Below are 25167 nucleotides of genomic sequence, written 5' to 3'. Positions count from 1 at the left end.
AATGCTGTGAAACTGTTGTTGTCATCTAGCCTGCAATCCCCATCCCTTTTATCCTTTCCAGGATCTACATCGTCATAAAAATATATCATCATTTTATATATTAAAGTAGGCGTGCTATTCAGATACAGATAGAGAGGAAGGTCTAAGAGTTTGGGTCATCTGGTATTAAAACCTGGGACATGGAAGCGAGTAAGAGTTTCGTTTGAGTCCTGGTTCCTCTCACGGTTTCTTCCTCGTATTGTCTCAGGAGGTTTTCCTTGCCACTATTGCCTCAGGCTTGCTCATTAGAGATAAATATAAATTTGATTTTTAAATTTTGTAATTTTTATGTCCACTGTTAAACATACAAGATAAATTGAATTGAATTGAGGATAAGGAAGAGGAAGAGAAGGTTAAGGATGAAAGCAGGTTGGGAGACATGGCAGTGTTATAGGAGAATGCTGCCCAGAACTTAGAGAGTGGAGTATACAGGAAAAAAAGGCCTTGTTCTCTCCAGTGACCCACTCATTCACTGCTTAAAAAACATGCTGGTGATTGCTAGAGGTTTGTGTGCTGGAGTGAAATGCATGTGCACATATTGTGTCTAAGCACACGCTTGCCTCCATGTGTGTGCCCGTGTTTCTGAGGCACACTCACTTGCTTGACTAATGAGGTGGACTGAACCGGGGCATGGGGGGTTGAGCCATGTCTTTGTCAGACTGCACACACTTATGCTTCCCCCTCACGCTGTGCTCCCTTCTCTCAGGGGAAGCCTCTGAAACCTGTTAATTGAATCAAGTGCACATGGTGCCTCCCCAGCCCTGAGCCTCAGAAGAAGCCAGATCCGGGCTTTGATGCTTTTGTTTGGCTCAGCACTATGGACAGATCCCAGAGACTTGCTGCTGCAACTGGTTGCTGCTTCTGGAGTGAAAAGGCATTCTGGATGTGGTCCTGAGGGCCACTAATAAAGCTCAGGAACATGCTTACAGTCTGTGTAATTCATTGGAGGTTGTATGTATAGAATTAAAAACAACATGAACAGCACAATACAACTGTTGCCTCTTCTCATTACCGTTTGGGAGAAGCACAAGGAATATGGATGAGCAACAGCTCAATGAGACGGTGATAAATGATTCTGCACTGCTGCCATTTGTTTTTGACACGGCTGGTGCAGGAGGTCAAGCTTGTGTGTCTGGGGAGAAGCACTCAGGTGGGAAAGGAATGACAGAGGAATGTTAAACAGGACAAAAGTTGTGTGTGTGTCTGTGCATCGCTTAAAGCTGCATCTCTTAGCTACCTTTTTACCCCAGTGACCAGAAAGACACACTTTTTACAAAAGTAGTGTAGCTGTACTCATCCTTTAATGTATTTCTTTAATTTTATTTATTTATTTATTTATTTATTTATTTATTTATTTATTTATTTATTTATTTATTTATTTATTTATTTATTTGTGTTTACTTGTGTGTTTGTTTGTTTGTTTGTTTGTTTGTTTATCTATTCGTATTATTTGTTTGTTTGTTTGTTTTTTATTTGTTTGTTTATTTAAACCTAATTTCTTATATATTGTATTTCTTTATACATTATATTTGCATTTGTTTTTTCTTTTTACATAATAGCATCAGAAGTATACGTATAGTCTTTAGTGTAAAACAAAATTAAAATGATTTTTGGAGTAAAAATGAATGAAAAATCACTCTGTGCATTTATTAAAATATTTATTTGTAAATATTTCATTGTAATTTTATTGTTAATATTGCACTAGCATTTTAACCTCGTTTGTCAGGAAATTATAAGAGATCATTTAGTCTGAGACTGAAAAGTGATATTGTTTTAAAAGTATATATAATTAAGATCTATTCTTTTCTGAGTGTTCCTGTGGCAAAAATACTTTACTTTTATTTATTTATTTATTTATTTATTTTACAACAGTTGCATCCATGAACTATAACCATATTTACTTCCTGTCCTGTGGAATGATTGGAACAGACCTGGATAAGAGACTAAAATATAATGTGATGCAATTATGTACAACAGCTGGATCAGTTCTACTGATGTGCATCCGCTTATAATTCTATTAGTTTGGAGTCTGGAAGCCCATTTCCAGCACACAGTACCCATTTAGGGCAGAGTGCTGGTTGATGGAGCCTGGGTTTTAGTCTGGCAGCCTCTGCTCTCCTGGGTCATAATTCTTTACTCAACCCTCAGTGTCAATTATAGCTGCATGACCCACCTCTGAAAGGCTTTTATTTCAAGGTTATCTAGGGTGTCTCTTCCTGCATTAGCTCTTTCTTGCCTCTTTCGTTGTGGGTCAGCCATGCAATTCAACAGTGAAGATTAAAAAGACATTGTGCCATAACTGTATGAATTGAATTGCAGTACAGAGCTCTCTTATTTCCTTTACAGATAAATGTGTGTGTGTGTTTGGGCACATTTCCATGCTTATCTCTTTGTTTTATAGTGTACAGACTCCACCCTGAGCCAGGTGGACTGCAGTCTGCTCCCTTGTGTGGAACTCTTCTCTGCTCTCATTGAAGGACAGCTAGAAGCTCTTCACACAGCACTGGAGCAGGAGCTGGAGCCAGCAGACAGTGGAGACAACTATCCCTGTATAGAAAGCCACACCCTACAGCAGTCCACTGTGAGTCTCCCCCACTCTCCACAGCCCTCCTTCTCTCCTCCTCTCTCAGCGCACCACACCCTCCTGCAGGCTGCTGTGCATCACATCCATGCAGCTCTCTTCACCGCTCAGCTCCTTCTTCCTCTTGTCCTCTCCACCCCTTCCTTCTCTTACTGTCTTTTGTCCACTTTCAGAAAACCACACCCTGCTGCAAGACCGCCACCCCCCAGTTCCCATTTGCTCTACTCCGCCCACTGTGGTTTGTGCATATCAATTTATTGATTAAGTATAATGATGATGATGATGATGATAATGTAATGTAACAGAATCTCTCTGTCATAATTAATAAGTGTTTATATAGGTGTTGTTTGTTAAAAAAAAAACATTTTTATAACGGTTCCTCACCTTTACATTTATGGATCACTGTAGAGGAAATGGTTTTCCTTTCAGGTTCAACTAGTCAGGAACACTTAACTATCCAAATAATCCCTAAGGAACCTTTTTCCTAAGGATATGCTTTGAAATGTTAAAAGGTATAACGAGTGACAGTGTATGTATTCTTTCAGCACCATTTAGGGTGGGATAATTGAATGCACATGCATACTTATGCTTTAAAAAAAATTGTTTGATATTCTTACAATGTGTCATCCTCAGACAGACTGAGCATCCATTTTTTGGCATTAGTCCTGTATTGATTAGGAACACAGTAGCTGTCGATGACTGCAAGTATGAACCTGGTCAATATTCACCCTGAGCACACATTTCGAATTCATCAAGTCGCCTTATGTCGTATTGATTCTTTTCAGATTGAATGCATTGAAAGGAATCTTAGTCTTTTCTTAACAGTCTAAAACAATGGCAGCCAAGAAAGATGGAGGAAAATTATTTCTTTGTCCATCCTTAAAGAACAGACTATTTTGTCTGCTTCTGTCGAACCACTGAGAAGAAAACAGTTGACTAAATCAGTTTCCTCAAATAAAATGCTTCTGAAAGATTAAAGCATCTGTAAAGCATGAATCACCAAGCTGCTTAATATAAGCTCATATTGGGGTTCAGTCTTGCTTTGTGATAAATCATTTATGTATTTTTTATTGGCAGGCTTGTGCTTCTCCCAACAGGAATGACCTGGGGTTCAGTTGTAGAATAATGTATTTCAATCTTTGAAATCTAGCAGAGGAATGTACTGTAATGTTATTTACACACACACACACACACACACAGACATATAGATATAGGGATCTGTGTGCTGTGGTCCTATGGGACAGCGCACTGCAGCAGTGTGAAGCTGTCTGCTTTGCTGTCTGTCTGTCCTCCTGTCTCACTGTCCTCAGGGTGGAGTGTCACAGCTGTACATTCCCACAGCGACATCTAGTGGCTGCTTGGAATTTAAACGATCTTCTTGTTTGATTGCTTTTCACAGAGAAGTCTGGATTCAGCTTCATTTTGTTGTTGTTGTTATTGTTGTTCATGTTTCTAAGAAAACTGTTTTTGCTTGCTATTAAACAAAACCTGAGGCCTTTTTCCTGCTCATCATTCTGTCATTGACAGGAAAGCTGTATTTTGACGTACACTTTTTAGCAGTGCAATGCAAAACATTCCTCTGAACTATTTATTCACTTTAGTTTCTGCATGTCATCTCACTAACCCAGTCAAGTGCCCACTTCTCATTATACAAATCCATGATTTTTTTAAGGGTTTTCAGACAGGTTTATACAGATTTAACAGCCTCAGTATGTACTGACGAGTCCAGCAAAATCAAACAGCTGGATATATTGTGTGCAAAGCCAACACACTGCTGACCTTGAGAGACAATGGGAGTCAAGCTGAAGATATTTCTAAAATGTGTGTGTGTGTGTGTGTGTGTGTGTGTGTGTGTGTGTGTGTGTGTGTGTGTGAGTGTGTGTGTGTGTGGTGTGTGTGTGTGTGTGTGTGTGTGTGTGTGTGACTGTGTGGGAGGATGCCGGAGGTAGGAGGCAAGGTTAAAGCTATAGATCTGTGTGAAAGAGGAGAACACAGACTCAAGGCTGATCTTTGTTGAGGATCTCTGCAGGTGCTTTCATCAGCCAGGACTGCTTCACTGTGTAACCTTCATGTAAAGAGTCTAGTCAACACTTTACACGCATGTATACACTCACATTTTACATGCATGTATATTCCGTTTTTAAATCTTACATTTGGGCTTGCGGTTTTAATAAGGAAATTTCACCTTTTAATGGCTGCTTTGATCATGAAATAGAAATGTACTTGTCTGGTTGAAATCAATTTTGAATGTAAATCTTTCTAGCTATCCTGAGACAGTTTCATTAGCACCTGTGTTATCACGTGTTATTTACTGCTGTTTGCAGAGTAGTGCTGGTTAATGCAGAGCTCCTGCTCCTGTCTGATAACAGTCTCTCCTGACTCACAGAGAGAAACTGGTTCACCTCTTTGGACTTGCTTTGAAGCACCAGGGAGGAAGCACTGGGGATGTATCCGTTTATAGCAGAGAGAGAGAGCGAGAGAGAGAGAGAGAGAGAGAGAGAGAGAGAGAGAGATGTGAGGTGGGATGGGGTGGGGTGGGGCAGGGTGGGGTATGATTGGGTAGTGGGGATGGTTACTGAGACATTAAACATGACACTCTTCTATTACTATCAATTACATGCATGCTGTCTTCCTCCTAAACGTACATTGTCCTACTTTTCACTTGTCTGTCCTCCAACACTATCTCCTTCATCCTAACTCACTGACCAGTCTGTTGACCAGAAGAAAGACATCAGCAGGATAAAAGAGAGGGTCAAAAGGTTAAGGAAAGATGCAGATTTTTATGGGATGTCTCTTAATCCTGGCATTTGTGTGTGTGTGTGTGTGTGTGTGTATTTATGGCTCTATCCTAAACAGTTAAAATCTCTTTCTGCTCTCCACTGATATGCACAATAGAGCCCAAACAATTTCTCAGGCAATTATTTGTTTCACTGTCTTTGTCATCCCTCCACATTTACGGCTGTAGACAGGTTTGCATTGGTTTTATGATCTGCATCTATTATGTCTGAAGGACTTGGATGTGCAGTGGTGGTTTCAGTTAATCCCTTTATGGAGTTTTATGGAGTAGCCCACTAACCTCTGCATATATAAACTAAAGTACTGCATCAGAAAACTGGGACACTGTGAATAAATCACTGCTGTTATTATACATTCTCTGATCAGATTTCAATCACACACACACACACACACACACACACACCCAACCCCCTACCCCTCTAGTTTTCTAGACTAGAAGGAGTGTGTGGCCTGATGCCTTTACTGCCTGTTTGTGTGTGATTGTGTGTGTGTGTGTGTATGTGTGTGTATGTGTGTGTGTGTATATGTGTGTTTGTGTGTGTGTGTGTGTGTGTGTGTGTGATTGTGATTGTGTGTGTGTGTGTGTTAATATCTATATTTTTATTTCCATTCTATCACCCCTTAAAACTTCAGGTTTCAGGTTTGATCCAGTTGGGACACACTTTCAGGCATATCTAGCTGGGAAACCATATGCCTGTTGGGCATAAAGAACATTAAGTGTTTTTCTGCTCACTTTGGCATGTGTAAATGTCACTCTCAGTGTAAGCCATTATGCTAGGCTTGTTCTAAACTTTGAAAAGGTCACAAAAGCCCTGTGGGAAGAAATTGGAGCAACTGGTGAATGTGTACCAGCAGACAACACTGTGGCATTCACAGTACACCAGCATGGAGCCATGTTCGTAAATTTATAAAATTCACATGACACAGATTGAAAACAAATAAAAGCCTAGCTAAAATCTAGCTAAAGGTTATGATTCAGGGCTGTAACAGTGTTCAGATGACTTAATACATTAAATCATCATCTTGCTTCTTTGAATTTGTAAGCAATGAATGATTTAGTGCAGCGGGTAGCTTTGGGAGTGTGTGTGGTGTGTGTGTGTGTGTGTGTGTGTGGTGTATGTGTGTGTGTGTGTGTGTGTGTGTGGTGTGTGCGTGTGTGTGTTTGTGTGGTGTGTGTGTGTGTGGTGTTTGTGTGTCTGTGTGTGTGTGTGGTGTGTGTTTGTGTGTTTGTGTGTGTGTGTGGTTGGTGTGTGTGTGTGTGTGGTTGGTGTGTGTGTGTGTGTGTGTGTGGTGTATGTGTGTGTGTGTGTGTGTGGTGTGTGCGTGTGTATGTTTGTGTGGTGTGTGTGTGTGTGGTGTTTGTGTGTCTGTGTGTGTGTGTGTGGTGTGTGTGGGGTGTGTGTGTGTGTGTGTGTGTGTGGTGTATGTGTGTCTGTGTGTGTGTGGTTGGTGTGTGTGTGTGTGTGTGTGTGTGTGGTGGGTGTGTGTGTGTGTCTGTGTGTGTGTGGTTGGTGTGTGTGTGTGTGTGTGTGTGGTGTGTGTGTGTGTGTGTGTGTGTGTGGTGGGTGTGTGTGTGTGTGTGTGTGGTTGGTGTGTGTGCGTGTGTGTGTGTGTGGTGTGTGTGTGTGTGTGTGTGTGTGTGTGTGGTTGGTGTGTGTGCGTGTGTGTGTGTGTGGTGTGTGTTTGTGTGTCTGTGTGTGTGTGGTGTGTGTTTGTGTGTGTGTCTGTGTGTGTGTGGTGGGTGTGTGTGTGTGTGTGTGTGGTGTGTGTTTGTGTGTCTGTGTGGTGTGTGTGTGTGTGGTGTGTGTTTGTGTGTCTGTGTGTGTGTGGTGTGTGTTTGTGTGTCTGTGTGGTGTGTGTGTGTGTGGTGTGTGTTTGTGTGTCTGTGTGTGTGTGGTGTGTGTTTGTGTGTCTGTGTGTGTGTGGTGTGTGTTTGTGTGTCTGTGTGGTGTGTGTGTGTGTGGTGTAAGTAGAAAGTAGATATGTTTTATAAATGTGATGTTTCAGTGGATCAAACGATTCCTAAATTATGTAAACAGCTATAAATATTCACATTGCAAAAATCTAATCAAGTGAAAATTGTCTTGAAGATTGTCAAATTGATCTACACAGTGTCTCAAATGTCTCCATACTTGATCTCTTTTCAGTAAAATGCTATTTTATTTACAAAACATCCTCCACCTCTACGTGATTGCCGTTCATTAAAGTAAAGACACATGGAGTCTCGGCCGCTCGTGATGACCTCATGCTAGCACCTCTGGTGATGTGATTAACTGCACTTGGAATATGTTCCTTTATTTGACCTTTCTACTGTATCTTTTCTTGGTACACCATGGCCTTTATGTGCCTTATGGAGGCCTTATGTCTGGGGATCTAAGTATGAAAATTTGTTGGAAAGCTAGTGTATTATTTTCCATGTGTACAGAGATTTTTGGCAAATCCTGTAGCTTTACTATTACTATTAATTTGATTTTTTTTCTAGAATTGTTTCTGGACTATTATGTTAAACATAAAGTCTATAAATAGGCTTAATAATCATATATTTGTTTTATGTTCCATTCTGTTTCACTCGCTAAGTTGTCATTATTTGCAGTTCAACTGAGAAACTGTTATGTTTCTAAATTCCAAGATTCATTTGTCAGCAAAGGTTTCATTATTCTAACATTCTGTTATGTGTTAAATATTTGGGGTGTTGCAAATGTTTATTACATCTTAGTCAGCCACATGTCCTTCACCTAGGCTGCTGTCCTTGACACACACATACCACACACACACACACACACACACAAATCCTACTGACGTGCTGACCAAGCAGTTTACTGACGGACCTTGGTCTAAACTAATAATCTAAACCAAACTATAGAGTGTAGATTGATTTAAGTCGAGCTAATGTTGTTTCAGATTATTAGAGATAAATTAGGATCAGTCACTGGACCTCACATGTTCATGTGTGTGGTTCAGTCAGCTTGTTTTATATAATAAATTCAATTACAGAAGCTGCAAGTCGAGTTATTTGTTTGAGACCAGATTTGCCTCTGAGGTCAAATCCACGTTGTATTTTTGGTGCAGAGCAGAGGGACCATTTCTACATCCTGTTAAAGGAAGATGATGTCTCTAAGCTTTTAAAAATTAATGTAGTATAGGAAGATGCCTAATATTTATATATAATTCATATCCGAATGGCTATTGTAAAAACCAGAAGTGCATTTCTACTGTATTTAAGTGATATTTTTGAAACAGTATAATTCAATATGTTTTTATATATTAAATACATATATATATATATATATATACAATTTACAAAAATTAAAAGAATAGTGACTTTAGGGCAATTGTCTAAACCATAAAACACTTTTGTTCAACATGTGACAGAGTAGCTCCTCATTTAACATACACTATATTGCCAAAAGTATTCGCTCACCTGCCGTGACTCGCATATGAACTTAAGTGACATCCCATTCCTAATCCATAGGGTTCAATATGACGTCGGTCCACCCTTTGCAGCTATAACAGCTTCAACTCTTCTGGGAAGGCTGTCCACAAGGTTTAGGAGTGTGTTTATGGGAATTTTTGACCATTCTTCCACAAGCGCATTTGTGAGGTCACACACTGATGTTGGACGAGAAGGCCTGGCTCTCAGTCTCCGCTCTAATTCATCCCAAAGGTGTTCTATCGGGTTGAGGTCAGGACTCTGTGCAGGCCAGTCAAGTTCATCCACACCAGACTCTGTCATCCATGTCTTTATGGACCTTGCTTTGGTCACTGGTGCACAGTCATGTTGGAAGAGGAAGGGGCCAGCTCCAAACTGTTCCCACAAAGTTGGGAGCATGGAATTGTCCAAAATGTCTTGGTATGCTGAAGCATTCAGAGTTCCTTTCACTGGAACTAAGGGGCCAAGCCCAGCTCCTGAAAAACAACCCCACACCATAATCCCCCCTCCACCAAACTTTACACTTGGCACAATGCAGTCAGACAAGTACCGTTCTCCTGGCAACCGCCAAACCCAGACTCGTCCATCAGATTGCCAGATGGAGAAGTGCAATTCGTCACTCCAGAGAACGCGTCTCCACTGCTCTAGAGTCCAGTGGCGGCGTGCTTTACACCACTGCATCCGACGCTTTGCATTGCACTTGGTGATGTATGGCTTGGATGCAGCTGCTCGGCCATGGAAACCCATTCCATGAAGCTCTCTGCGCACTGTTCTTGAGCTAATCTGAAGGCCACATGAAGTTTGGAGGTCTGTAGCGATTGACTCTGCAGAAAGTTGGCGACCTCTTTGCACTATGCGCCTCAGCATCCGCTGACCCCGCTCCGTCAGTTTATGTGGCCTACCACTTCGTGGCTGAGTTGCTGTCGTTCCCAAACACTTCCACGTTCTTATAATACAGCTGACAGTTGACTGTGGAATATTTAGGAGCGAGGAAATTTCACGACTGGATTTGTTGCACAGGTGGCATCCTATCACAGTTCCACGCTGGAATTCACTGAGCTCCTGAGAGCGACCCATTCTTTCACAAATGTTTGTAAAAACAGTCTGCATGCCTAGGTGCTTGATTTTATACACCTGTGGCCATGGAAGTGATTGGAACACCTGATTCTGATTATTTGGATGGGTGAGCGAATACTTTTGGCAATATAGTGTATTTGAGATGTCTAAATAAATCTGACATAAATGCTATAGATAAAAAGAAATGCAGCGATGTGTGTCACAGATAGGAAACAGAAAAGGGCTAAAAATCAGGAAGAAGACTGGCAAGCAGAAAGAGGAAAAATAAACATAAGCACTGGAAAAGGTAAAAAGGATGACTTGAGGGGGAGGAGAAGGTTCAGACAGAGTCCAGGAGCTGCAGCGAGGGAGTGTCTGGGGATGTAGCCCTGTTCTGACAGGCTAATTGAGCTCTGTGCAGCGGCGACAGACTCAAGCCTGTCAGTCTTCTGAAGGCCCATTTGCTGCATTTAGCAGGCTGTGTCCTGAATACTGATGCAGTGATGAGAGAGGCAAGCCTCCGAGCGTAGACCTCACAGAGCACTGCAATCAGCTTGTCACCTGGTGTCATAGCATCCATATGCTTTCTTTCTATCTCTCTCTCTCTCTCTCTCTTTGTAAATCAATTTGTAATTCAACCACTAAATGTGACATGAACATGAGCGTTCTCTTGAATGTTAACATCTCTGTGTGGTTTAATGGATAATAAGAGGCATTTAATTTGATATTAATTTCATGAGTTTGCTTAACTATTGCTTCTCTCTCTCTCTCTCTCTCTCTCTCTTGCTCTCAGATGAACCTATATAAATAATTAAATATATAAAATATATAAATTGGCAAATTATTATTTTCACCTCTAAAGGAATCCTTCTCTAGACTAAAAGTCATATATATATCATGGTTACTGTGTGGTGCATTCGGCTTTGTCACAAGCTCTTCTTTGCACTCCGGAGTTTCTCTGTGACTGAGTGGGCTGTTAAGTATTTGAATCCATGAAAATCTGCCATTTGTAACTCGGCATCTCAGAGGTTGCTATTGGCTGTGCTCTCAATGCAAGTGAAGGATTATAGGGTCCCTTTCTTCACTGTCGCTATGCAACCTACCAGCCCATGGTCATGTGGTTTCACTCACATTCATCTGACTGGTGGCTGCCATTCACTTGCAGAAACTTAACACTGCTCTGAGCGTGCTTATGACTGAACAAAGGCAAAGTGAGACAAAGTGACCGGCATTCCAGGAATTGTCATTTTAACAAGAATAGTATTTATGGTTTTCAATCTAAATAATCAGAAGTCAGAATGACAGGACTAAACTCTGAAATCTATATGTACAGACAGGAGAATTAATGGATTATTGATTTGTGTCATGGGGAGAAGAACGTCTTGTATTCAGAAGCTAACATTTGTCTTGCTGTGCTGCCGACCGGAGTCAGAATAAGGAACAAGGCCTTCACAGCGTGATCACAGACCTCACTCATCAATCTTCTTCTTCTCCTTCAGCACTAACTGACAATTCATTAGCAGATGATGAAGGCGGGGCAGGGCCTTTCACTGGTCTTTATTGATTTAACCTCCCTCTAAAAAACTATTTTGTCATGTTTCTTTACTGGAGGAAACTTTGTTCTTTACAGCAAATAACTCCTGATAATCAGTTTATTGAAATTACATCTGAACAATGATGAGAACTGGAAGTCGCTGTAGTTATGGGAGTTGCTAAGCAAGGCTTGTGTTGTAGAAACAGCCTAGTTTCAGCTGCTGGACTTTCATTATATCTAGTGCTCTTTCTCTTTCCCAGTCTTATAATATTAAACTCATAATATTGTAATAATAATAATAATAATAATAATAAAAATGCAAAGCTCTAAGGATCCGCAGATCCTTCCTGCCACGTCACAGGTACAGTATGCTGTGTGCTCAGTAGGATGGTGTTGGTAAAACTCTGCCTGACTTGTTCTGAATATTTTTTCTTTAAGATTGCTGGATTGTAAAGTTGTTCCAGGATCTGCAGTTAATTTCTACATAGAGAAGGCAAACATACTTGTGTTTGTTTGCGAGGGCTGGGCTGTTGTTAGTTACAGGGAACTCTCTGTGTCACTAAATAAGATCATAAAACACCAGTGAATGCTGTCTCTCGCAACTAAAACTGAATTTGTTGAATCCTGAAAAAATTTAGTTTTTGGTTGAAACTAAATTTCTAAATAAGTAGAATATATGTAACTGGATTTGCTCTAAAGGTGGACTCGGTCTGAGTAGTCACTGAAAATGTTCTACAGACCCTTCACGAGAGCTGTAAGTAGGCAAAAAGATGGAATAAATACTTTTCAATATGTAAAATGTTTTTTTTTTCACAGTTAGCTCAATTATCATATGTTAAGAATACAGTATAAAAGAGGTTTTATTTGTATGGTCCTTCTCTATAAATGCATATTGTTTTGCAGGTTTTCTTCCAGACATGTTTATTTACATTTGTACATCAATTATATATTTCTAATAAGTGGTGATGTTTGAGGGTCTGCTTGCTTTCTGTGCTTCTGTCCAGCTTCAGAGGGACGGATATGATTTGCCAGCCTATGATGCCCTCGCCCAGATCCTCCCAGAATATCAGCACATCTTCAAAACACCCAAAGCTCCTCAACAGAGTAAAGGAGAACCAAAAGAACAGACAAAGTCCAAGAAGTCCTTAGAGCTCAACCAAACATTTGAAATCCTTTCTCCACATGAGAGGTGACCAGCCTGGATCCTAACTTTAGCCATTTTCAGTTATTTTGTCAATTTGTTCTGAAACTTTTGGGTTTTTGCAAATTTTCATTTCAAATTAAATCAGGGATTTTTTTTTATAATATTGTTTTTGGAAATATTTCAGACTCCCCGTGATTAATGTTCAGGATGACGATCCACATGTTGCAGAAATTACTGAACACCAGACGAAAGTGAGTGTTGCACCCACTGAATGATTTAATACCCCTAATACCCCAATACAGATCCTATAGCACCATCTGAAAAGATCCAATCAGCTGAGAACATTGACTTCTATCTGACAAATTGTGGTGCCTAGGATTTGTAATATCTCTAAAAAAAAAAGGTTCTCTAAGGAGATTTGTTCTTTTGTAAAAGAACAAAAGAAAAAAAAGTTGTTTCATTTTTCTCCATCACCAGGGACATACAGCCACCGCTGCCTGAATTTACACACATTCCATTATGCAGCAGCATGGATACCAATATTGATTGAATTTAGATGATTCCTATAAGGCCACTGGTTTATTATTATTCTTGTGTTTTGGGGAAACAAAAGAAATGGCCACAGGCAGGGAGGATGTTTAAACCACCAGACACCAGAGGTACAAATGAAATAGGGAGAAACCTGGAGAGAGAGAGAGAGAGAGAGAGAGAGAGAGGGAGGGAGGGAGGAAGGGAGGGAGGATGGGACAGAGAGAGAGGGAGTGGGGGATGAAGGGAGAGAGAGAGGGAGTGAGGAATGGAGGGAGAGGGAGAGAGAGAGAGAGAGAGAGAGAGAGAGAGAGAGAGAGAGAGAGATAGGAAGAGGGAGGGAGGGAGGGAGGGAGGGAGGGTGGATGGGACAGAGAGAGAGGGAGTGAGGGATGGAGGGAGGGAGAGTGAGAGAGAAAAAGAGAGAGAGAGAGAGAGAGAGAGAGACAGCTCCCCATGCATTTGTCCTGGAGCTACAGTAAGTGCTGTGTGGGCTCCTGGTGTTTTTCCCTCTCATCTCGCTCAGGAGATGTTTCTCTCAATTTCTCTCCATCCTCCTGCTCTTCTCCTCCTTCTTCCTCCTGCTTACTTTTATTTCACCAAAATAGTATTGCTTTGCACAAGCTCCTCATTAGACACCACCCCTCCACCTCTCCCCCGTCTCCCAGTGAGTCCCTAGTCTCCCATCTCATCATCACCAGTCATGATTCTCACCTAGCTTGTGTGCCCTTTCAATTAGGCGCTCGATTTCATCCAGAGGACCCGAGGGAGCTGCCTTCACACTGGCCCAGATTGGAATCTCCTAATAACATGTGTTGTCTCCTCCCATCCCTGGCCTCCATCACTATCATCCTCTCTGTATCCCCCTTTGCTATAAATGTGGAGGCTGAATGATAGACAGGGCTAAGAACTACTACATGATACAGAGACCCTCAGTAAGATAACGGCTGGGACTTTCAGACACAATATGGACCAAATGTGTTAGGTCTCATATCAGAGTTTTTGTCGTTTTGTTTTTTGTTTTTCTTTCTTTTTTATAACTTTCTATCCACAGAATCCATTTTATTAAACTTGTCAGTACATCCTAGTTATTTATTATTATCCATTATTTAAGAGCATAATAACTTCTATAATGGTGGCTTGTGGTTTTTACCACTGTAACAGAATTAGAGGTTTAGAAAATTGGACCCCAGCTTGGACCCCAGCCCTCCCTTCCTCCCTCCCTCCCTCTCTCTCTCTCTCCCAGCTTTGGGTCCCCAGCTTGGACCCAAAGGAAGTAATTCACCCGTATTTAAGGAAGTAATTCACCCGTATTTATGTGTTGTCATATCGGTCAGCTTACAGAAAGAAGGAATTAGTGCTGAGTCTATAATGACCTCAGAAACTACACTGACCTGTTAGTTCCTCAAGAACTGCTGCAGAAAGGACATTATCAGCAGTTACATTATTTACTGTCCAGTGTCACCCAAATGAGGATGAGGTTCCCTTCTGAGCCTGGTTTCTCTCAAGGTTTCTTACTCAGAGCATCTCAGGGAGTTTTTCCTCACCACTCTCTCCAGGCTTCTCATTAGGAATACATTTTAAAGATAACGAATAACTTAACTTTACACTTAACTCATTTTTTCTATGTTTCTACACTTAGAGACAATGTCCATTGTTAAAAGCGTTATACAAATAAATTGAATTTGGAAAAATTCATCTGTAAACCCCAAAGTCCCAAATTCTATAAATTATTTTTTTTATGGAAAGCTACAACAACTAAAGCTCATATTGTGTTGGTTTAACAGTGTTTTAAATTTCTAAATTTTTCTAAATTTCACGAGATCATGTTCTTACATCCTCTGGACATTTGCAGTATTTTAGCACAGAATAATCGAACAGATTTACTTTTTAAAAGAGGATTTAAGCAGACGTGTATTTACATAAAAGAAATATTAATTTCTCCTTTGAGTCACCTTTGATGGTGATCACATTAAACCATGCTGTTCTATAAAAAAGGGATAATACACAGTGCACCTTTACTTTTACTTCATCAACAAAACCTCATACAGATGTTCTTTTCTTTTTTTATAGGTGACTGGATTACAGCCTGACATTAGCTTCTCCTTGATAGTTTTGCTTTAACGTGATTATAGTGATAATACATGAATGTTAATAAAGCAGACATGAAGCCAGCTTAGACAAACACAGCATAAAGAGGGAATAAAGTTAATCCTGTTGTTCTGTTATGAAACATGTTCCACTCTAAATGCTCTGTTTGTGTATGAGACATGAAGGCTGTGAGGACACCTAGTGAACAGGGTTAGGTACTACAATCTGTTCATAACCTAGTTTTTTAGGCTAGCAGTATCCTAAGTCTGTGACCTATTGAACCTGTGTTAATGTATTCATCAATAAAGACTTTAAAGCACTTTTGTACGTCACTGTGGATAAGAGCGTCTGCCAAATGCCAGAAATGTAAATGTTTTGATGTTTAAACCTGTCAGAATGAATAATTCAGCAACATTTAGAGATGTATTTGTCAGTTTACTGTTTAACTGAAACCTGTTTTTAACTCTTTATTGAAATTCTTAGTGCTATATTTCTCTTCATGGTAACACCCCTATGCATCCTGGGAGCACTGCCACTGTACCCCTGAGTAATGCACCATACACTGGTTCAGACATCCTGTGATACATCATCCGTGTTTCTGCAGTAGTTTCCACATCATCCAGACAAACTTATGTCTCTTTCACTATCAGGAGCTGGAGAACTATCGTTCTGCCATGTGTAAGATGGCTGAGGACATCCTCGCTCTGCGCTCTCAGGTGGTCAGTCTGGAGGAACAGAACAGTCAGCTTCGCAGTGAGCTCTCTATGAACCAGGATCTGGGGCGCACACTGCTGGACGACTCTGACATTGACGTCATGACCAAAGCTGAGATTGCAGACAGAATAAGTAGAATATATTTTTCTTCTATAAGTCATTGTATACTCAGTGTTTATATAAATAACCCATTCTACATATACTGTATTTACACCGAGCAGACATAACATTATGATCACCTGCCTAATATTGTGTTGGTCCTCCTTTTTGCTGCCAAAACAGTCCTGACTTGTCGAGGCATGGACTCCACTACAACCCTGAAGGTGTGTTGTGGTATCTGGCACCAAGATGTTAGCATCAGATCCTTTAAGTCCTGTAAGCTGAGCAGTGATGCCTCCATTGGCCCAACCTTGCAATTTACAGGACTTAAAGGATATTTTTGATAGATTCTGACCACTGCAGACCGGGAACACCCCACAAGAGCTGCAGTTTTGGAGATGCTCTGATCCAGTGGTCTAGCCATCACAATTTGGCCCTTTTGATCAAACTCACTCAAATCCTTACGCTTGTCCATTTTTCTTCTTCTGTCATCAACTTTGAGGACAAAATGTTCACTTGCTGCCTAATATATCCCACCCACTAACAGGTGCCATGATGAGGAGATCATCAGTGTCATTTCACCAGTCAATGCTTAAAATGTTATGCTTGATCAGTGTATTCCAACACTGTAAAGTCAGGTTTATTTGTACATTGAAATGCTTATAGTGAGGCTCAGCTCTTAGGTGTAAAAGATTAAAAAACAACACACACACACACACACACACACATAGCTGTAGCTTAAACAAAAGATTGCATTATAATATGTACTAAGTTAAATATACAATATACAAAGTAAAGAGAAGAAGAGAAAGAATTTTACATAGAACAAAGTATTGCACTAATTTAAGGAGAAGAGTGGCCATTTAACATTATTTAAAGTGTGTGAAGTGACTCAGTGACACTGTAAATGGAAATAAACTGTACTGTACTGTACTGCCTTACAGTCTATGTAGGAACCTAATAACTGTTCTTCAGTCTGCTTGTCCAGGACTGGATAGTGTGATAGCGGTCTGGAGCTGTGTGACTGCTTATCACTGCTTCTTCTAAAAGGAAGCCTTTTTAAATAAAATTACATTTTGAAGAAAAAAAAATCAACTATGGGGTTTTTCATGCAGCACACTCAGATATTTCACTCAAATGTGAAAAGTTTTCCCCACAGTAGGAAGTTGTCCTGTAAGCTGCTATCAGTTTTCAGAGTTGAAGGTCCTGTCTTTCCGTCTGTGGATTGTGCCGTAGTTTGATAAGACTGCTCATTTAGCACCAAGAGTCTGATAAGCAGTCAGGGACTTATCTCATGAAGGACACACACACACACACAGGTATCCACAAGGCTTCATAGACTTTTTAAGGCCATCAAAGCCGGTCAGGGTTTAGTCCTGACGCAAATGGAGAAATCAGCAGTGTGTTTCAATGTTAGATGGTCTTGACCTCTTTAAAGGCAAATGTTTTGGCTCATTTACTCTATATTAATGTTCACTGAATTAAACCAAGCCATTGTTTTTTTGTTTTGTTTTTTTACAACAGTACAGTTCACTACATTTCAGATATTTGTTATGGAGTTTTCTAATGTTTTTTCACATTAGGAACAAGTTTATGTTAGTTAAAAAATACTCATTGTTTTTATGTTATTGAAAACGGGAAAACTTCATTCAAGTGACCAAGCAAAAAGGTTATAGATAAGAACTTGCTCAGGAATTTGGTCTGTCTTAAATTCATTACTGCTCCCTCCTTCTCCCACTGATAAGCACTTATTTATTTTTCCAGTTTCTCTGAAGTGCAAGCTGGCCAGTGAGACCAGTAAGGCAGTGGATCAGAGGGAAAAGATCCAACAGCTACAGAATGAGCTCATCAGGGTGAGTTATAGGTCTCTCTCTCTCTCTCTCTCTCTCTCTCTTGCCTTTCAGTCTGTCATTCTGTAACAAAGAGCCAGTAGGCTATGGCCATTTACATGGATGGCTTCCTGCAATCTCAAATACATTATCCATTGACTGCCTGCCATGCCTTTGTTATACTTAGTGAAATGATGGGAATGCGCCTTTGAATAATACATCAATAATCTCTGCCCAAAGCCATTGATTGGAGACAGTCATATGGGTTGTTGCATTTCTGTTGAACTGTATAAGCACACCTAACCTTTCTTTACATCCCATTAACTGCTCTTGTCCAAAAGAGTTGTGCTGTTGTTCTCTGTAGAAGAATGACAGTGAGAAGGAGCTGGTGCGACTACAGCAAGCGCACCGACAACAACACGCTGTGCTGCAGCGCTACCAAGGACAGATGAAGAAAATCTCAATCCTAGAGGCAACAATAGGCCAACAGGAGAAGGTACTGCCCCTTCTTTTTTTCTGAGACAAACTACATAAATATTCACCTTATACTTTTATTTAATCTCACATCCTCAGTTGTCTCAATTATTGGAGTTAATCTCCAATTATATTTGGAGATTTGGTTTCAAGGTTTTTATGAGGATGTGTTTCCTGTATCAATAATACTTATATTTCTCATCATTTCTTAATGAGGTTATTGAAAGGATGGAGAAAGTGCTGTCCACAAAGCTGAGAGAGAGAAATAAAGAAAATACAGAGGAGAAGAAGAAGAAGAAGGTCTTAAAAGAAAAAGGTGTGTCTATATCAAGTGAATATCCATTCCATGCCACTCTTCTTTTAATTCTCCATGGCAGTAGCTGCACTTACATTTTAAATGAGCACAGAGATGGAACTGCAGTTCATTCCATGTCGAAATGGAGTAATTATTGATTTGTGATTGATCTGCTGCTATAGAGTCACTTCCTCAGAGAGGTAATGATAAGGTCTGGATGAACAGCTCCAGTAAGACAGTAGTGAAGATTTAGACCTGATGAAGCTGTCCTTAAATGTGCTCCTGTGTGTAGATTCAGAGGAGAGCAGAATGAGAGAGATCGAGTCTATACTGGCTGCAGAAAACTCTCGCCTAAGAGCAGAGCTGGAAAGACTTCGCCAGCAGCCGCAGCCGACGCCTATTATCATACAACAACCTGCACAGGTGCAGCTCACAACACACACTCAGTGTTCACTCTCTCAGACACTCCAACACACTTTAGGGTGTGACAATGGCAGAACTTTGTCTTTGTTATCATTACTAAGTGTAGTATAGAAATTCTCCATAATAAAACGCTGCTTTGGTTAAAAATGAAAATAAATCAGACACACAGACATACACGCTGAAGTCAGTGAACACTGTTCAGATGTTCAGAAGTATATTCAGAATGCCAAACATTTTAATACATAAGTAGGGTCAGTTCATAACTTTTGATCATACAAAATTAGGTTACATAAAGATTACAAGAATACAGTCTCACAATTCTCTTTACACACACAAAGCAGTTCAAATCCGCAAGGTAAAAATAAGTGAATTCTCAGTAAAACATTTCACAGTGTCTGACAGATGACAAATAAGATTTGCTTGTATTATTAAATTACAGCATGCCATCATTTGTTGATCACTGTTCTTCTGTTAAAACCCAGCAGCCTTTTACAGACAGTGAGAAGCTCCGACTGTTGGAGCAGCTTGAGAGAGCGGAGGCCTGTGTCCGTATGCTGGGCAAACAGGTGTGTGTCCAGTTCCAGTAGCTCATTTTAAGAGAACACAAATGTTGAAATGTATCTTCTGTGAGCTTCTGAGAACTGAGTCAGTGTTGTGTTCATAGCTGGAGGAGAACGCCAGGCAGTGGGGGAAAGAAAAGCAGGACATGTTGACCAGACTCAGTGAATACAGTCATGGATTTGCTCGCACATCGACTTTGCATCACCTGCCAGCGGTCATTACACAACCTTGACCAAACTTATCTGTTCATGTGAAACCTGAAGGGCATCATACAGAGAATTAATACTTACAAATAAAATATATAAATAAAAAAGACATGTATTTTGGAAATAAGCCATGCTGTCTGTTGATTATTGAAGTGTATAACTTTGTGACAGCTGGACATAAATGATAAATGACCTGATTCAACTGCATAGTATCTAAAATGTTTTGTGCAGTACAAACCTAAGAGGATAACAAAGCAATACATAAAGGAACAAACATGTCTCAAATAAAATGAAATGTATTTACATATATAATTTAGTCCATGTTTTTTTGGTATTCCTGATGTGATTAATGTCTAAATGGTATTAAATTGTGTACCTTCTAGAAGGAGTTTGTCATTAACTGCTGTGTAGAGGCTTTATAGTTAACAGGATGGGTTTCTCAGGAACCAGTATAAGCTCAAACGTGCTCCTCACTTCTAGCTGTCTCTGCTTCTCAATCTTGAAGTTCTCCAACATCTGTGAAAGCAAGAATATGAGTTACATGCACATGCACAGAGGCACATACCATCATCCCTATGAGTGTTTTTATTTTTATTTTTATTTTTTGTGGAATAAATGAATTATGGAATAAAATAATCTTTTTTTTTTTTTTAAATAATCAATTTAATACACCGGTCAGGCATAACATTATGAAGAGAAGTGAATAAGACTGAGTATCTCCTCATCATGGCCCCTGTTAGTGGGTGGGATATATTAGGCAGCAAGTGAACATTTTGTCCTCAAAGTTGATGTTAGAAGAAGAAAAATGGACAAGCGTAAGGATTTGAGTGAGTTTGACCAAAAGGGCCAAATTGTGATGGCTAGACCACTGGATCAGAGCATCTCCAAAACTGCAGCTCTTGTGGGGTGTTCCCGGTCTGCAGTGGTCAGTATCTATCAAAAGTGGTCCAAGGAAGGAACAGTGGTGAACCGGTGACAGGGTCATGGGTGGTCAAGGCTCATTGACGCACGTGGGGAGAGAAAGCTGGCCCGTGTGATCCGATCCAACAGACGAGCTACTGTTGCTCAAATTGCTGAAGAAGTTAATGCTGGTTCTGATAGAAAGGGGTCAGAATACACAGTGCAGGATGGGTCAGGGCTGTTTTGGTAGCAAAAAGGGGGCCAGCACAATATTAGGCAGGTGGTCATAATGTTATGTCTTGTAGGTGTATATCTTAGCTAGCTATAGTTATAAAATATTATACAGACGTGGATGAGGAAGAGCTGCATCTCCGTCTCTGCAATTCTGCGCCCAAGGCATTGACGAGGCCCGAAGCCGAAGCCCAAACTCCTGAAGTAGTGGCTTTCATTCCTCAGCCAGCGAGAGGGCAGATATTGCTCTGGTCTGGGGAAGATACGATAGTCTCTGCCCATGGCATACAGTCCCAGCTGCACTAATGTCTGAATAAAACACACCCAAGGTCACTTGCATAATTTCACATACTTTTTAGCTCAGATTCAGTTTCAGGTTATTTAGGTTGTGTCTCACCCCAGATGGAATATGGTAATTTTGGATCATGACATCTTGAGTGATGTATCTTTGCAGGCTTACTGCTACTGGGTGTAGCCTTTAAAGAAAATGTTTTACAGTTATTTAAGACATCAAGAACGTTTTTATAGAATGAATTAATCTTGTTTCATTGTTTAATGCACATATGAATGTATATTTCTAAGGGTTTTAGAATGATGTCTAACAGATAACCCCTCCCTCTATAAGAATATGTGTTTAAATAGTCAGAAACTGAACATCATATAATGGTGCAGTTAATGATCTGATAGTTTTCTGTAAATACTCTACTTTTCTAACAGCATGAATAGAAATCTAGCTTGTCCACACCTGAGTGTCTCTTTTAGAGCACCTTTGAGCAGTGGTACCATTTTCAGCATCTGCACTGTGTCTCCCTGTGAGGCGGCACGAGCTGCAATGATCTCTGCCCTCAGCTCTTCCTGGAGGTCAGGGTGCCGTGCCAGTTCATAGAGAGTCCAGAGGAGGGTGATAGATGTCTAAAAGTACATTCTACATCAGTAATTGGATTACTGAAAAAAACTACATATTTTTTGTAAATGTTTTTATGGGCTTATACAAGCTGCCTTACCGTGTCCACCCCTCCAGCCATGAGCTCAGTCACACTGGCCTTGATTTCCTCAATGGACAGTCGGTCAAGCATGAGAAGGCTGGCCAGTACCCCGGGATATTTGTTTTGAGCTCCAGACTCCTTCCTCAGCTGCCTGTAGATGTTCTGGATACAGTGGTCCGCTATTGAGCCCCAGAGTGCATTAGGTGGAATACAAAGACACGGTCGTGATCACACAAAGTATTTTCAAACAGAATGATGATATTTTTATTAAATCATTCTTGTCCACTAAGAGAACCTCCTACCCTGATTAAAAATTCCATCCCATGCTTCCACGTGGTCTTTCCAGACTTTGGCTCCAAGCCGTCGTAACATGGAAGGAGGGATGTACAGCATGGGACAGGTGGTCTTAAACATGAGAGTGATGCAGTCAATAAAGTGCTGAGCCTCTGGATCAATGTAGTCCAACAGCAGCCCCAGACGTTCACCATATAATACTGCACTCACAGCTGAGGCACAGGCACAGATCACATCAGTAGTCAAATAGTAAACTAGCTCTATTCCTTTTGAGCACATTTAATTAGCAACAATAAGAGTTTCAGCAATATACTCATTGCTGTATATTGCACCTGTATATTAAACCTTACATTCCAGTGCATACTTGAAGAGCTCATGTGACAGATCCGTCGTCCATTTATTCTGTCCACTTCTTTCAATCTTTTTATGAACTCGAGCCACAAAGTCCTGGCCTACTTCATCCAGCAATGGTACAAAGTTCCCCTGCACCTTCGGGGAGATTACCTCCCGGTTCAGAATGACTCTGTTGGATCTCCAGTCCTCTCCATCTCTGAACAGACAGACTGAAGTTTACACTCAACATATTTAATTAGTAAACAATAATCTAATATAAGGAATCATACTTCAGAAGAACACCGTATTTGCGATTCCTAAAATCCCGATAAGATGTCCAAGGTTCCACTCTAAGCCTCTTAGGGTAGTGACCCTCTGCTTTGAACAAGATAGCAGCATCCTCAGGGTTGATAATATTCACACTTTCATAGTACCCAATTTTCTCCCTGCAAAAAGATATTGCATAAAATAAACTTTATATTCCTGTTATAAACAGTATCGATTTCTAAGGAAAGATGGAAGGAACACACTTAGCCTGACTCCGCATGTAATGTCCTGATACTAATGTTTGTTTTGACTATAATTCCTCTTACTACAGGAGAAGTTTATTGGGTAGGTTGTTTTGCAAATAATATTTGTATCCATTATATTAATTTAGAATCATTATATCTAATATTTGTCTTTCAAATGCAATTCTTTTGTGAGTATTTATTTAAACTTTTTTGTCTAGCCAGAAGATTTTCTAGAAAACAATGTAGTATGAAATGTACTATGAAAAATCCATGGAAATTAAACAAACCGTGCAAAATGCATATTTAATTTAATTAATTATAAGAAACATTCCAGTGTTATTGTACAGTGAGCTCCTGGGCAGATAAACTGCCGCCTGCCCCTACCCTTGGCTCAAACACCCAAAACATTTCAGGGGCACTTACGTGGAATCACACTTAGATGACAATTTGTTCTTAAATGTTTACCTGTAAATGGGCCCAAATGTGTTGAAGTTATGGACCATTATGTGATGGATGTTCTTGAATCCATCAAGTTTCCAGAAGGTGTAGAGGTTCCCTATGCTGTTCTTCCACATTCCCGGAATCTCATTGAAGGCTCTTACGGTAGAGCTGCTTGCTGGAAATAGCGTGTCTTTTACAACAGGTATACTCCCACTGTGGCAGGCTCTTACCTGACCTGGTCCTTCCATCATGACTAGAGTTCGAGCTGGAGAACCGCTCCGAGTTGTACACCTCACCGCCATCATGTACAAACCAATTCCTCACGCTTCTCTGAAATATCTCTCACTGTGGCAGCAGGGGGTGTCAGAACGTCGATGAGAACGGAGAGGAAGCAGGAGAGAATCTGCAGATAATGCGAGCCAATTCTCACCTGCGCCTGATTACCGACAAGATACTTACATATGTTTATGTGTTTTCAGAAACTGCCATAAAATAAACGCGTCTCCAGAGTCCTCTTTCCCACCCACACACACACTCGTTCTATCTCTCCTCACTCCATCACTCTAAGGGACAGAATGTTGTGCCTGCTGAGGGTTTTATATGCACCTCCTTTCAGTGTTTCAAGGTTAAACTATCAGTTCACATGGAAAAACATCCATTGGTAAAATGTAAGCCTTTAAAAACCTTAAATTCACCACATGAAAATATTTTACTTTAACTGGCATTTAGCTGAATGAAAACCATTAGCTTTTAGATGACTGCAGGGATATTATCCTCATGTATTTACGGCTATCCCCCATGTGCTTGAGGGAAAAACAGCCAGTCATCTGTTTTAACAGGTTTAGTGGCACTAGAAATTTTATTGTGAAATTACTCAACATCTTTTTTCTAGAATAGAATGTTTGTATCGCTTCTTGTGTTTGTTTATGAAGAATCTTTTTCCCTACAAATGTATTATGCGAAACCCTGAGATATGGTGAAACAGCAGGAAAACGATCCCTGGTTCCATCCTGAGCTCAGGCTACTGTCTGTTGGTCAGTTTTGTTAAATTGGTCCTAGATATTAATCAGTGTGTGAATCATTTACGGGTGTGTCCAATCCGGGAAAGGGCAGGTGTGGTTGCTGGTTTTCATTCCGATCAATCAGACGACACACATGTTTCCTCCTGTATAATCAGATGATCTGGGTTTTCAGTAGAATCAGGTGTGGCTTCTGCTGGGTTGGAATGAAATCCTGCATCCACACCTGCCCTTTCCAAGTAATATAGTAAGAGTAGAATAGTCAGAGCTCTACACAATTCATGTAATCATTTCGAAATGAACTTACCTTAGGCTGTCTTGAAAACTAAGTTGCGCAACTCAATGCAAGTGCATTAACATGTTAAAAACTTCAACACTCGAGCAGTTTATAAAATAATGGAAGGATAACATGACATTAGAAATTAGCAGTCAATGTAGTACACATTCAGCATTAGGATCTATTAACTACTTTGACATATTTATGAACGTGGACCTAGGTCCTAGGCGGCTGAATTCATTTACTATCTAGAATCAGGTGTGTGAACCTTCTAGCACTGCGCTAGCCACTAGCACTACCTACACTACTGCAACAGATCAACAGATAACAAGAAAACTACTAAAAACCTGCAGTGGTCAGGTAGTTATGATCAG

The 25167-nt window shown here is 40.4% G+C and overlaps 2 protein-coding genes across 3 annotated transcripts in view; one reads left to right on the top strand and one right to left on the bottom strand.

Moving 5' to 3' along the window:
* The window catches only part of ccdc33 (coiled-coil domain containing 33), a 25281-nt gene extending 5455 nt beyond the window's left edge, over positions 1–19826 (top strand). The window contains exons 3-12 of the mRNA XM_058408875.1: positions 2441–2620; positions 12441–12625; positions 12765–12831; positions 15850–16045; positions 17777–17865; positions 18206–18337; positions 18532–18631; positions 18903–19033; positions 19516–19599; positions 19698–19826. Of these exons, the coding sequence (XP_058264858.1) occupies positions 2441–2620; positions 12441–12625; positions 12765–12831; positions 15850–16045; positions 17777–17865; positions 18206–18337; positions 18532–18631; positions 18903–19033; positions 19516–19599; positions 19698–19826 (1293 nt within the window). The remainder of the gene's footprint in view (positions 1–2440; positions 2621–12440; positions 12626–12764; positions 12832–15849; positions 16046–17776; positions 17866–18205; positions 18338–18531; positions 18632–18902; positions 19034–19515; positions 19600–19697) is intronic.
* LOC131365202 (cholesterol side-chain cleavage enzyme, mitochondrial) lies at positions 19247–25167 on the bottom strand. Of its 2 annotated transcripts, none has more exons than XM_058408874.1 (10): positions 23522–25167; positions 22835–22990; positions 22562–22761; positions 22220–22423; positions 21936–22096; positions 21677–21843; positions 21329–21407; positions 21049–21240; positions 20177–20316; positions 19247–19697 (listed from the first exon to the last, which is right to left on the bottom strand). In XM_058408874.1, exons 1-9 carry the CDS (start codon positions 23800–23802, stop codon positions 20197–20199), a joined length of 1560 nt encoding a protein of 519 aa, XP_058264857.1. In that variant the 5' UTR covers positions 23803–25167; the 3' UTR covers positions 19247–19697; positions 20177–20196. The 2 variants fall into 2 exon arrangements, with proteins under 2 accessions (XP_058264857.1, XP_058264856.1); XM_058408873.1 differs by having other exon boundaries at positions 19247–19851; positions 23522–25165.

This window comes from Hemibagrus wyckioides, linkage group LG14 (assembly GCF_019097595.1).
Source record: "Hemibagrus wyckioides isolate EC202008001 linkage group LG14, SWU_Hwy_1.0, whole genome shotgun sequence".
Classification (NCBI taxonomy): Eukaryota; Metazoa; Chordata; class Actinopteri; order Siluriformes; family Bagridae; genus Hemibagrus; species Hemibagrus wyckioides.
The sequence above is the reverse complement of the archived record's forward strand: the minus strand, read 5'-3'. Positions and strand labels throughout refer to the sequence as shown.